Genomic DNA, 13,465 nt, shown 5'->3' on the forward strand with positions numbered 1-13,465 from the left:
TGGTAGACACGGAAGAAGCTCCTGGCTCCTGGCATTGGATCAGCACAGCTCCGGCTGTTGTGGCCAGTTGGGGAGTGAACCAGCAGATGGAAGACATGTATGTCTGTCTGTCTGTATGTATGTCTGTCTGTCTGTCTCTCTGCCTCTCCTCTCTATGTGTAACTCTGACTTACAAATAAATAAATAAATAAATATTTTTTAAAAAAGCCATTAAAAATTGGCTGCTGGGGGCCAGTGCTGTGGCACAGCGGGTTAAAACCCTGGCCTGCAGCACAGGCATCCCATATAGGCACAGATTCCAGCCCTGGCTGCTCCATTTCCGATCCAGCTCCCTGCTGGTGTGCCTGGAAAACCAGCGGAGGATGGCCCACATGGGAGACCTGGAGGAAGCTCCTGGCTCTGGCTCCTGGCTTCAGAATGGCTAAGCTCAGGCTATTGCAACCATTTGAGGGGTGAGACAGTTTTGTCTTTCAAATAAATAAAATAAATCTTTAAAAAAAAAAAAAAAGCAGCTGTTGTTCATGTTCTGGAAGAATACAAAATCCCACATTTTAATCAAATCTTCATCCCCAAATGTAACATGTACCCAGTTATCAGTGTGTCCTGATTAGAGAAGGTTGTGAAATGCACGAAAGTACTAGGGAGTAAAGTTCGTTTGCAATCAGCAACTCCCTTTTGACCTCAGAGCAGGCACGTGGTCCCATCACAGAGGGAACAGCCCTCAGAGGTAGGAGCTGAAAGAGGTGGCGCAAGGCCCGAGCAGATCCACCTTGGCCAGGCTGTGCAAGTCAATGGGCCAACATGTTCCCATTCTGTACTAAAAACTCACATTCCTTTCTTCCCCAAATTCTAGGGGGCAGCTGTATTTTAATAAATGAAATGAATTCTGACCGTTTCATCACTAACCTGACCTAGAGAAACAGGAAAACACACTGAGAAACCAAAGACTGTCAGGAGCAGCGGCAGCATCCGTTCACTCGTTAGTTTTCAGGTCCTTTACTCTTAGCTGTTTAAAATAGTTTTAGGATTTTTTTTTTTTTTTAAGATTTATTTATATTATTTTAAAGTCAGAGAGACAGAGAGAGAGAAGAGATCTTCCATCTGCTGGCTCGCTCCCCAAATGGCCGCAATGACCAAGGCTGGGCCAGGCCGAATCCAGGAGCCAGGAGCCTCCTCTGGGTCCCCCTCATCGATGGCAGGGGCCCAGACACTTGGGCCATCTTCCACTGCTTTCTCAGGCACGTTAGCAGGGAGCTGGGTGGGAAATAGAGCAGGAGGCCACTGCTGCAGGCAGTGACTTAACCCTCAATGCAACAGTGTCAATCCCTCAATATTTTCCAAATGAGAAAAAGGTTAGGCTAACGCCCAAAGCAGGCAGTGAGATAGGAAAGTTGAGAGGGTGCTCTTCCCACTAATCAACACTGTCTCTGCTAATCCCAGTACATAAAAAATTTTACAAGATGTCATGTAAGGTGGTACTTAACTGTTTTATACTGCTAACATACTGGTGGCTAGATGAGTATGGGACAAATATAAATCATTAAGGGTCATTGTTATGTGTCCTTTAAATGTCTATTTTTAAAGAAACTAATACAGTGCTGGTATGTGTCCATTGCGCTTGCTGAGAAGGCGTAGAAGTAAGAGCAATGAGCACACAGCAGGCAGACATATGGTTTCCAAGAGGAACCAGGACTCCTCGAAGAAATGACTGCTGCTGGGGCTGTGGCATGGAAAAGGATAAGCCTGGAAGATCTTCTTATGTCAGAAAGTAAGAGGCACTAGAAAGAATCAGAGACCTGTGAGTCAGCTTGAAGGGCTTTCCATTGAGGCATTTTGAGTATCCAAATAATTGCTACTCATGGATTATAACCCACTGAATACAACAATAACTCATGAATCCATACAGTCATATATGACTAAGTTTTAAAATAGAGAAGGGAGAGCTCGTCCTTATAGCAGAGAGCCAGTGAATAAATACAAAAAGAATGATGAAGTTAAAAAATCATCTAGGGGTGCTATTTATGACATCCGCCATTCTATGAGTCTGCTGAGTGTCTCACTTCCCATGTTGGATCACTCTCCCCTTTATTTATTCTATCGGTTGGTGTTAGCAGATACTAGACTTGTTTATGTGCTCCCTTTGACTCTTAGTCCTTTCATTATGATCAATTGTGAACTGAAATTGATCACTTGGAATAGTGAGATGGCATTGGCACATGCCACCTTGATGGGATTGAATTGGAATCCCCTGGTATGTTTCCAACTCTACCAATTGGGGCAAGTCAGCCTGAGCATGCCCCAAATTATACATCTCTTCCCTCTCTTATTCCCACTCTTATGTTTAACAGGGATCACATTTCAGTTAATTTTCAACACTTAAGAATAACTGTGTGATAATTACAGAATTAAACCAGTCATATTAAGTAGAACAGACAAAAAAAAATACTATGAGGGATAATGTATTAAGTTGTCCATTAGCAGTCAGGGCTATGCTGATCAAGTCACCATTTCTCATAGTGTCCATTTCACTTCAGGAGGTTTCCTTTTTGGTGTTCAGTCAGTTGTCACCGATCAGGGAGAACATATGGTACTTGTCCCTTTGGGACTGGCTTACTTCACTCAGCATGATGTGTTCCAGATTCCTCCATTTTGTTGCAAATGACTGGATTTCGTTGTTTCTTACTGCGGTATAGTACTCTAAAGAATACATATCCCATAATTTCTTTATCCAGTCTACCATTGATGGGCATTTAGGTTGGTTCCAGGTCTTGGCTATTGTGAATTGTGCTGCAATAAACATTAGGGTGCAGACCGCTTTTTTGTTTATCAATTTAAACTCCTTTACTCGGATCTGGCTGAAAAGCCCATGAGAGTATTTCAGGCATGGAAAGCCAAGACACTCTGGCAAAAAGATCTCTGTGAGTGAGATCCCAGTGGAAAGAACAGGTCTTCAAAGAGGGAGGTGCCTTTCTCTGAAGGGAGGAGAGAACCTCCACTTTGACTATGACCGTGTCTAAACAAGATAAGAGTCGGAGAACTCAAGGGGCTTCCATAGCCTTGGAAACTCATAACTGGTGCATGGGGAGATTACTGATGCCATAAACAGGAGTGTCAATTTGTAAAGTCAACAACAGGAGTCACTGTGCACTTACTCCTCATGTAGGATCTCTGTCCTTAACGTGCTGTACACTGAGGCTTAATGCTATAACGAGTACTCAAACAGTATATTTCACTTTGTGTTTCTATGGGGGTGCAAACGATTGAAATCTTTACTTAATGTACACTAAACTGATCTTCTGTAAAAAAAAAAAAAAAAAAAAAAAAAAATTATCAATTCCCAACTTGACTCTCACTGGGATTAAACATGACAATAGGTCTGATCTGATTTCATCATCATTTAAAAAAAATCATCTATTATTTTTCACTTTATGTTTCTGTGTGGGAGCAAACTGTTGAAATACTTACTTAAGGTATACTAAGCTGATCTTCTGTATATTAAGATAATCGAAAATGAATCTTGATGTGAATGAAAGGGGAGAGGGAGTGGGAAAGGGGAGGGTTGTGGGTGGGAGGGACGGTATGGGGGGGGAAGCCATTGTAACACATGAGTCGTACTTTGGAAATTTATATTCATTAAATAAAAGATTAAAAAAAAAATCATCTAGGGGGGCCAGCGCTGTGATGCAGCTGGTTAAAGCCCTGGCCTGCAGCTCAGGCATCCCATATGGGCATTGGTTCAAGTCCCAGCTGCTCCACTTGCAATCCAGCTCCCTGCTAATGTGCCTGGGAAGGCAGTGGAGGACGGCACAAACCCTTGGGCCTCTGCACCCATTTGGGAGATCCAGACAAAGCTCCTGGCTTCAGATCAGCTCAGCTCCAACCATTGCGGCCATTTGGGAAGTGAATCAGCAGATGGAAGACCTCTCTCTCTCTCTCTCTACCTCTCTACCTCTCTCGGTAACTCTGTCTTTCAAATAAACAAAATAAGTTTTTGAAAGAAAAAAAAATCATCTGGGGCCAGCACTGTGGTGTAGCAGGTAAAGCTGTTGCCTGCCATGCTGGCATCCCATATGGGTACCAGCTCGAGTCCCAGCTGCTCCACTTCCCATCCAGCTTTCTACTATGGCCTGGGAAAGCAGAAGAAGATGGCCCAAGTCCTTGGGCCCCTGTACCTGTGTAGGAGACCCAGAAGCAGCTCCTGGCTCCTGGCTTCATATCAGCACAGCTCCAGCCGTTGCAGCCATTTGGGGAGTGAACCAGTGGATGGAAGACCTACCTCTCTCTCTCTCTCTCTCTGCCTCTGCCTCTCTGTAACTCTGCCTTTCAAATAAGTAAGTAAATCTTTTTAGAAAAATCATTAACAGATACTAAACTGGATGGGAAATGGGTGAATGCTGAATGAGAAGCAGGACACTTACATAATCTCAAAGCATCCTGCCACAAATTATTTGCTAACTACAAAAGAAAATCAGGGGCAAGTACTGTGGCGTTGTAGGTTAAGCATCTACCTGCGGCACCAGCATCCTATATGGGCACTAATTCAACTGCCTGCTGATGGCCTGGGAAGGTGGTAGAAGATGGCTGAAGCGCTTGGGGCCCCTGTACTGGTGTGGGAGACCCGGAGGAAGTTCCTGGCTCCTGACTTTGGGTCAGCCCAACTCCAGCCATTGCAGCCATTTGTGAAGTGAACAAGCAGATGGAGCACCTCTCTCTCTCTCTCTCTGTGACTCTACCTCTCAAATAAATAACCAGCAACTTTTCAGAGGAAACCATTGTTAATAGCATCCTTATCAAGTGATCAAAGCTAACAGCACTAATATGGGACAAACATCATGCACTTCCAGATATGATGGACCAAGAAGAATGTTTATCACTGCAAGTAATACTCTTGAAAAAAAAATGTACAGCCTTATAGGTCAAAGTTGTGGTGCAGCAGGTTAGGCAGCTGCTTGCCACAATGGCATCCCACATCAGAGTGTCAGTTCAAGTACCAGCTGTTCCACTTTCAGTCCAGCTTCCTGCTAACGAGCCTGGGAAGGTAGTGGAAGATGGCCTGACTATTTGGGCCCCTGCCACCCACCTGGGAAACTAGGATGGAGTTCCTGGATCCTGGCTTTAAACTGGTCCAGACTTGGCTGTCGTGGCCATTTGGGGAGTGAACCAGAGGATGGATGATCTCTTTCTTTGTCTCTCCCTCCTTCTTTACCCTTGTGCTTTTCAAATAAATCTTTTTTTTTTTTTTCAATAATATTCTTTGGAGGCCAGCATCATGGCACAGCAGGTTAATCCACCTTTTCTGATACCAGCATCCAATTCTGGAGTGCCAGTCTGATTCCTTGCTACTCTGCTTCTGATTCACCTTCCTGCTAATGCATCTGGGAAGGCAACAAGTGATGGCCCAAGTACTTGAGGCCCTGTTGTCCACGTGGGAGACTCAGAGCTCCAGGCTCCTGGATTTACCCTGGCCCAGCCCCAGCTACTGCAGGCACCTGGGGAGTGAACCAACAGATGGAAGATCTCTGTCTCTCCCTCTCTGTCACTGCAATTCAAACAAATAAATAAATATATTTTTATAAAAGGCTGAGATACTGTGTCAAGTTAAAGAAACTAAAAAGAGACAAGACAGCTAAATGCATTCTGGGATTTCCCCTTTCCAGGGGAAAAACTGGAAGTTTATAGTATATGTTATTAAGATATTATTGGGACATTTTGAATATCTCCCTTGATTAGGTATTATAAAACATTGTATCAGTGTTAAATTTCCTGATTTTGATAATTATTAAAGTTCAGTAAGAGAATGTCATTTTTAGAAATCCACACTGAAATATCTAGGAATAAATGAGCAAATGTCTCCAACTTTCTCTCAAATAGTTAGGAAAAATACACACATAAATAGATGTAGTGGAAAGTGCTAAAGCAAATGAAAAGACCAACAACTGGTAAGTCTAGGGACAAGGTATATGAAGTTCCTTATACTAGTGTCAAAATTTTTTCCTGTATGTTTCAAATAACATAAAAATAAAGAGTTCTAACTGAAGTAAACAGAAAATGAAAAAACATTAATCATTTACAATGCTTCTATTCCAACAGGCTTCCTAAATTCCTTCTCCATGTTGCTTCTTCTAATCCTTGCTTTTGGGTATTTACAGTTGTAATTATTACACAGAAACAATCTTTACTTTTAACTTTTTATATTACATAGGATTTTCAAATAGAATGTGTTGAGACAAATCTTCAAACTAACTTAGTTTTCTATTTCTAATAAAAACTGGAAATATGCCTCAACCAAGGAATGGATAAAATATTGTGTATCCAAACATTGGAACACTATTGAGCAATGAAAAGAAACAAATTATTGACATACACAATAACATGGATAAATCTTAAATACACTATGCCAAGTGAAAGAAGCCAGACTCAAAGGCTTTTTTAATTCCAACCACATGAAATATAAAAGGGGAAACTATTGGGTCAGAAAATCTATCAGTGGTACCAAGGGCTAAATGGAAGTGCTGACCTCAGAGATGCACAAGGAACTCAGAGGGTGAGAGAACTGTACATCTTGATCATGGCGGCAGCTGACTGTAAACGTCAAAACTTATAAAAATATACTAAGATGGATGAATTTTACTGAATGTAAACTATACCATAATAATTAAAAAAGAGAAAAACCAAAACAAAGTTGAGTTTTGTTTTGTTTTTGTTTTTGTTTTTGTTTTTGTTTTTTGACAGGCAGAGTGGACAGGGAGAGACAGAGACAGAGAGAAAGGTCTTCCTTTACCGTTGGTTCACCCTCCAATGGCCGCCGCGGCCCGCGCACTGCGCTGATCCGATGGCAGGAGCCAGGAGCCAGGTGCTTTTCCTGGTCTCCCATTGGGTGCAGGGCCCAAGCACCTGGGCCATCCTCCACTGCACTCCCTGGCCACAGCAGAGAGCTGGCCTGGAAGAGGGGCAACCGGGACAGAATCCAGTGCCCCAACCGGGACTAGAACCCGGTGTGCCGGCGCCGCTAGGCGGAGGATTAGCCTAGGGAGCCGCGGCGCCAGACCCAAAGTTGAGTTTTAAAAATAAGTTTCAGGGGCCGGCACTGTGGCACAGCAGGTTAAAGCCCCAGGCTGCAGCACTGGCATGCCATATGGGCACCGGTTCAAGCTCCATTTCTGATCCAGCTCTCTGCTATGGCCTGGGAAAGCAGTAGAAGATGGCCCAAGTCCTTGGGCCCCTGCATCCGCGTGGGAGACCCAGAAGAAGCTCCTGGCTTCAGATCAGCTCAGCTCTGGCCACTGTGGTCATTTGGGGAGTGAACCAACAGAATTGAAGACCTCTCTCTCTCTTTCTCTTTGGTTCTACCTCTCTCTGTAACTCCATCTTTCAAATAAATAAAATAAATCTTTTTAAAAAATAGATTTAATAGAGTACAGAATGCAGGCTTCTTTTCAGTCTGTAAAAGCTCTCTACTTACAAAAACTGAATAGGATGTTATCGTTTCTCTCTCTCTCTAATTAATTAATTAATTAATTCCAAAGGCAGAGTTACAGAGAGAAAGAGAGCACATATGCAAGATCCTCCATCCACTGGCCCATTCCCTACATGGCCACAACAGCTGCAGCTGGGCAGATCTGAAGCTAGGAACCAACAGTCCGCTCCAGGTCTCCCATGTGGGCACAGGGGCCCAAGGACTTGGGCCATCTTCTGCTGCCTTCCCAGACCCATTGGCAGGGAGCTGGATTGGAAGTAGAGCAGCCAGGACTCGAACCAACGCCCATTTGGGATGCTGGCACTATATGCAGCTTTACCCACTATGCCACAGTGCCAGCCCCAGGATATTATCATTTCAAAGTCAATACTCATGCCCAAAACTGGTCTACGTATTAACTACAAGTCAAATGCAGTTGGTCACGGGTCTTAAATACTTCTTCTTGTGTTCATTTTCACAGTCCTGTCGGAGCACTGAACATTGCACGTCTGCACTACTACAATGGTCTTCTATACATTCCTAGCCGCTGGTCGCCACATCATCCAACTAAAGTGACAGCAGAGTACGATGCACTCACACGATCTTTTGCTAAAACCTATACCCTACAGGATAAGTTCCAAACGCCTAAGCACAGCATTTGAAGCATGTTACAACCTACCGTTCCTGTTACCTACACAGTACCAACTCTGGCCCTCTACACAACCACACACAAAATAATCTACTCTCTACCCACACAGCACTTGCCAAACCTCTTTGCATTTTCAAATCTCTCTACCTATGTACAGGCCTGTATCTGTCTGCCAAGCAATACCAGTCATACCAGTCCAAGTTTACTTTCTCTATGGTAGGTTTTTTTTTTTTTTTAAGATCTATTTATTTGAAAGACAGAGGTACAGAGAGAGGTAGAGAAACAGAGGTCTTCCATCCAGTGGTTTGTGGGGAGCAACTCGGACTAGACTAAGTTACTGGAATTAAGACTTATTCTATGCATCTGCTCTCCCACAATATGGTGCTGAGAAGGGAGTAAACAACTTCTACACAGCTGCCTCCAGTTCGACCAATAACCTGCAGGAGCTGATCCTGCTCCTGATTGGAGGAGAGCAGCGTACTCGGCGTGTGGGTAGCAGAGTTGGGATTGGTGGAAGAGGACTATAAAGGAGGAGAGAGACAACATGCACCAGGAACATCTAAAGGGAACATCTGGATAACATCTGAGCAGCCCCCGAGAGAGCCGGCCAGCGGTGTGCCACTCCCCCGCGGAAGTGGGGAAAGTGGCAGGGGGAGCCGCCCTTCCACGGAGGTGGAAGGATCGGCAGCCAACCCAGGAAGAACCAGCAGCAAACCCGGGAAGGGCCGAGCAGACAAAAGAACAGCGCAGGGTCCTGTGTCGTTCCTCAGCGAAGAGGCGGAGCGACAGTGGTTCACTCCCCAAATGGCCGCAGCAGGCAGACGTGAGGCAATCCAAAGCCAGGAGATAGGAGCTTCTTCCAGGTCTACCACGTAGGTGCAGGAGCCCAAGCACTTGGGCCATCCTTTACTGCTTTCCCAGGCGCATTAGCAGGGAGCTGGATTGGAAGTGGAGCAGCCAGGACTCAAACTGGCACTCGTATGGGATGCTGGCACTGAAGGCAGCAGCTTAACCCGATAGGCCACAGCATCAGCCCTGTCTATGGTAGTTTCTTCCTCTGAGCCCCTACTGTATATTGAAAAAAAATGTCTTCCTTGCCCACATACTTGAAGCGCCTGCTTGGGAAGTCTAAACATACAGTCACTCCATCAAAATCAGTTAAATGAGTAACTAAGCAAATTGGATTATGTGCAATGGGAAGCCTAAAATTACTCTGTTTAAAACCAAACCAGGGCTGGTGCTGTGGTGTAGCAGGTAAAGCCACCTCCTGCAGTGCCGGAATCCCATAAGGGCGCCAGTTCCAGTCCTGGCTGCTCGGCTTCCAAACCAGCTTTCTGCAGTGGCCTGAGAAAGCAGAAGTCCTTGGGCCTCTGCACCTACGTGGGAGACCTGGTGGAAGCTTCTGGCTCATGGCTTCTGATCAGCTCAGTTCCAGCCATTGAAGCCATTTGGGGAGTGAATCTGAGGTTGGAGGACCTCTGGCTCTGCCTTTCAAATAAATAAATTAAAAATTAAAATTAAAATAAAAAACAGAAGGGAGGGCATGTGGCACAATGAACTAAGCCACTGCTTGTAAAGCCTGCATCCCATATCAGAGCACCAGTTCAAGTCCCACCTAGTCTGCTTCTGTTCCAACCTCCTGCTAATGCATCTGGGAAGGCAGCAGAAAATGTCCCAAATACTTAAATCTCTGCCACCCATGTGGGAGACTTGGACGGAGTCCCGGGCTCCTGGCTTCAGCCTGACCCATCCCTGGCTGCTGAGGGCATTTGGAGAGTGAACCAGCAAATGGAAACTCTTTCTCTTTCTGCCTTTCAAATAAATAAACCAAAACAGAATCACATTTTTAAACTACATTTGCACAGAGTTAAAATCTTGAACTCTCCCTTGTTGGCCTTTGTGAGCCATGTACTATTACTAAACCTATCAAAAATATCTGCAATATATCAAGCCAATTTCTTATCAGCCATTAATAAGTCAATTGGATTTTTTCCATGCTTCTGCCTTTCTATGTTGTCCAAAATTCATAACGTCCTGCTCTGAGCAAATTAGCTACATTAATATGCTGACAATGGTGGCTTCTTATGGTTTGGATTTTCCTAAGGGTTTTCAGCTTCAGATATGAACTGGTTGTGTTCCATAAATTGGTACAGATTAATAAATCAGATTTAGAGAGAAACATGATTTATTACTTTCTATTTAGTTCAATTCAATAAATATGTACCCATTATAAAAAATATCCTAGAGGCAGGAAGGGTACATCATGGCTTTAGGTCTCACAGATTTCATATAATAGAAGGAATCAGAACAAGGTACATTACACGGCAATCAAATCAGAACTGGACAGAATCCAAGAGGTACAAAGTGTTGTGGGTATTTAAAGACAGATAGTACTTAAGATAGACCATAAAAGAATTTTTACTGCAGAAATGATATTCTGGACAGAGAAAGAAGAGTGAGAAGACAAAGATATTTAAGAGCTTGTAAAAGGTAGGAATATGACAGATTCTGTAAATGAAGTATGTCCCATACCCTTTGTGGAACAAAGAGTGTGAATAAATGGTTAAACAATTGCCAAGAATTTCAGGAGACAAAAGGGAGTCAATTAGTAGTAAAAGATGCAGTGAGATTAAAGAGAATAAGGAGGGAAAATAAAGACAAGTACATTCAATTTCATTCAGACCAGTGGTGGCCCTGCCTTACCTCAGCAGTAAGAAACCAGCCTGGGCGTATTCCAGCATGGAAAAGCAAAGGCAGCCAAGAGAAAGGGCTCATCACAAGAGACAACAATTAAGGCGAGGGGACAAACAGAACAGAGCTTTTAGAACAGGGACCACCTGAACGTGTGTGCAGAGGGAAAGGCATGGAAAGAGAAAAAGGCAAAGATGCAAAAAGGTATGCTAATCCCCAGAGCCTTGCAGTGAACCGGCAGCTGTCTCCCTCTGGGAAGGAGGGACACTTCTCTGAGTGATGCCAGAGGGCTGGGAGAGACAGTGCCTGCAGACTGCACCAAGAGGAAGAGATCAGCAAGAGACACCAGCAGTGATGAGGGCCATGCACAGGTCCCATGGGCAACCTTAGCTGAAGACTTTCCCTAACCGCCCGCCTCGGGCACCTAACCGTGGGACAGGAAAGCTGGGGGACTCGCCCGGGCAGGCGGCTCCCTTGGGACCACGCTGTCCCCTTTCTGAACAGAACTTCCCTAAGGCTGATGAAGTCGCCAGTCTCAGAGCCATGTTATTACAGCAGTGTAATGAGATACTTCTCTGAATCCTAAGACAATGCAATTAGGATCGCTTTACAAGGAAAGCGTCACCAACCAGGAAGTCAGAAGGCTTCGCTGACGGACCACACTCAGAACGCCACTTACCTGGCAGCCTCAGGAAAACCCATCTTGTAGAGTGTGACAACCGCAGCTCCTCCGAGGCCCAAGTTATGCTGCAGAGCAACCTTTGCACCAGGAACTTGCCTCTTTCCGGCTTCCCCTCTCAGCTGCCAGCAGAGTTCGGCACATTGAGCCAGACCTAGCAAATCGAACACAGAGCAGCCAGAAGCCGCTGGTTGGAAAAGCAGCCTCCACCAGCCTTCTCTAGCCAGAAAAAAGGGCTAGCGTTTAATCATGACTTTTAATTAAAGCACTTGACTAAGCCGGGACCACATGTGCCTAGATAATTTCTCTTACTGCACCGAAGGATTCTGCAGCTACTTTTCCCTCCTAAGTAATTTCTGTATTTCGGCAGCAGCCAGGCGTAGGAAAATCCCTGCACTCTTTCAACTTAATCAGCTTTTAACTCTTTTAACTTAATTCGGTGGCACACAGAAAATCTATGAATGCACAGTTCTCTGGCCCAGGAAAAATGGCATAAAAACAGTTCCACTAATTTAATCATTTTAGTGTAGAAAAAGAAAGAATTTGGGAATTCACTTTCCCTAAAAAATACTTAGCTGGTAGCAGGAATTTTTCCCATTCTTTTCCCCAAGTTGTTCTTAACAAGAATGAATTGTTTTTTAGATCTATTCATGAGAAAAGCTCTGGATTCACAACAATATTCCAGCCCTAGGATAATAAAGTCAAAGGTGTTTTGAGTTGGAAAAAAGTTAATGATGCAAATATTGAGAAACAGAAAGGTTAAATAATCTGTAAATGGCCACAAAGCAGGCTAATTCCAGAGATGGGATGAAAACTCAGGCCTCTGGACTGAGACGTGTGGATCTATCAGCACAGCTTTCAGGATGGCGAGTTAAAAACATCTTATCAGGATCGACTAGTTTCACCTTCCTGCAGGCGGAGCGCCACAGGTTTACCTGGTTTCTGTTCTTCCACCCACACTCCTAGGTAACTTTTGACTTCCAAGCACCTGGGACAGCCTCCTATGTAAACCCCAACCACCTTCTCAAGAAATTTTAACTGCTACTTTCCATTTCCAAACAGGGTCAAAATCAACAGTGCCTTTACTTCACTTAAAAATATATGCATTGTAAGCACTGTTTTATAGTAAACCTACTATTTAGGTAACTCTACTTCTTCTAACGATTTTTAAAATTCTGAGCATTCTGAAAATTTATGAGGAAGGTCAAAATGAAATTGACTGGGGGCCCGCTGCTGTGGTGTAGCAGGTAAAGCCACTGCCTGCAGTGCCGGATCCCATATGGGCGCCAGTTCAATTCCTGGCTGCTCCACTTCCTGATCCAGCTCTCTGCTACAGCCTGGGAAAGCAGTAGAAGATAGCCCAAGTCCTTGGGCCACTGCACCTCGTGGGAAGACCAGGAGGAAGCTCCTGGCTCCTGCCTTCAGATCAGCTCAGCTCTGGGCGTTGCAGCCAATTGGGGATTGAACCAGTGAATGAAAGACCTCTCCCCTCCCCCTTTCTCTCTGCCTCTCTTTCTCTCTGTGTGTAACTCTTTCAAAAAATAAATAAATCTTTCAAAAAAATGAAATTGACTGCATTACATCCAAATTTCAGGGAAAACAATTTTACTAGAAATCTGCTTGACCAAAGTATTCAAACTGGTTTCACATAAACATGGTGGGAAAGTACTGCTAGTTATCTACACAAAAGAATAAATACACAGTTTATAATTAAATGAAGTAGTAATTAAACAAAAAAAATCATTTTAACCAAATTGGTAAAAATGTTTAAAAATGGAAAGAAATCAACACTGGGGAAACTAAGGCAAGGTATCCACTTCCACACAGTACTGGTGAAAATTTACACCAGCACAATGCTCTTGGAAAGCTAAGTACAAAGTTATTAAGAGTTATTAAAATACCTTGAAAATCAAACATAGACAAGTTTTATAGCCAAATTTACCTGTTCATTATGCTGCTTTAACAGTGGAAAAACTAGAAAATCCAGAAC

General features: G+C 44.0%; 1 protein-coding gene across 1 annotated transcript in view; it reads right to left on the minus strand.

Moving 5' to 3' along the window:
- SCP2 (sterol carrier protein 2) overlaps positions 1-13,465 on the minus strand; it is a 102,516-nt gene that overhangs the window by 24,839 nt on the left and 64,212 nt on the right. The window contains 1 exon segment of the mRNA NM_001082035.1: positions 11,476-11,629. Coding sequence (NP_001075504.1) covers positions 11,476-11,629 — 154 coding nt within the window.

The sequence above is a fragment of the Oryctolagus cuniculus genome, chromosome 7, assembly GCF_051225735.1.
Source record: "Oryctolagus cuniculus isolate XC-2025 breed Fujian yellow rabbit chromosome 7, ASM5122573v1, whole genome shotgun sequence".
In the NCBI taxonomy this organism is placed as follows: Eukaryota; Metazoa; Chordata; class Mammalia; order Lagomorpha; family Leporidae; genus Oryctolagus; species Oryctolagus cuniculus.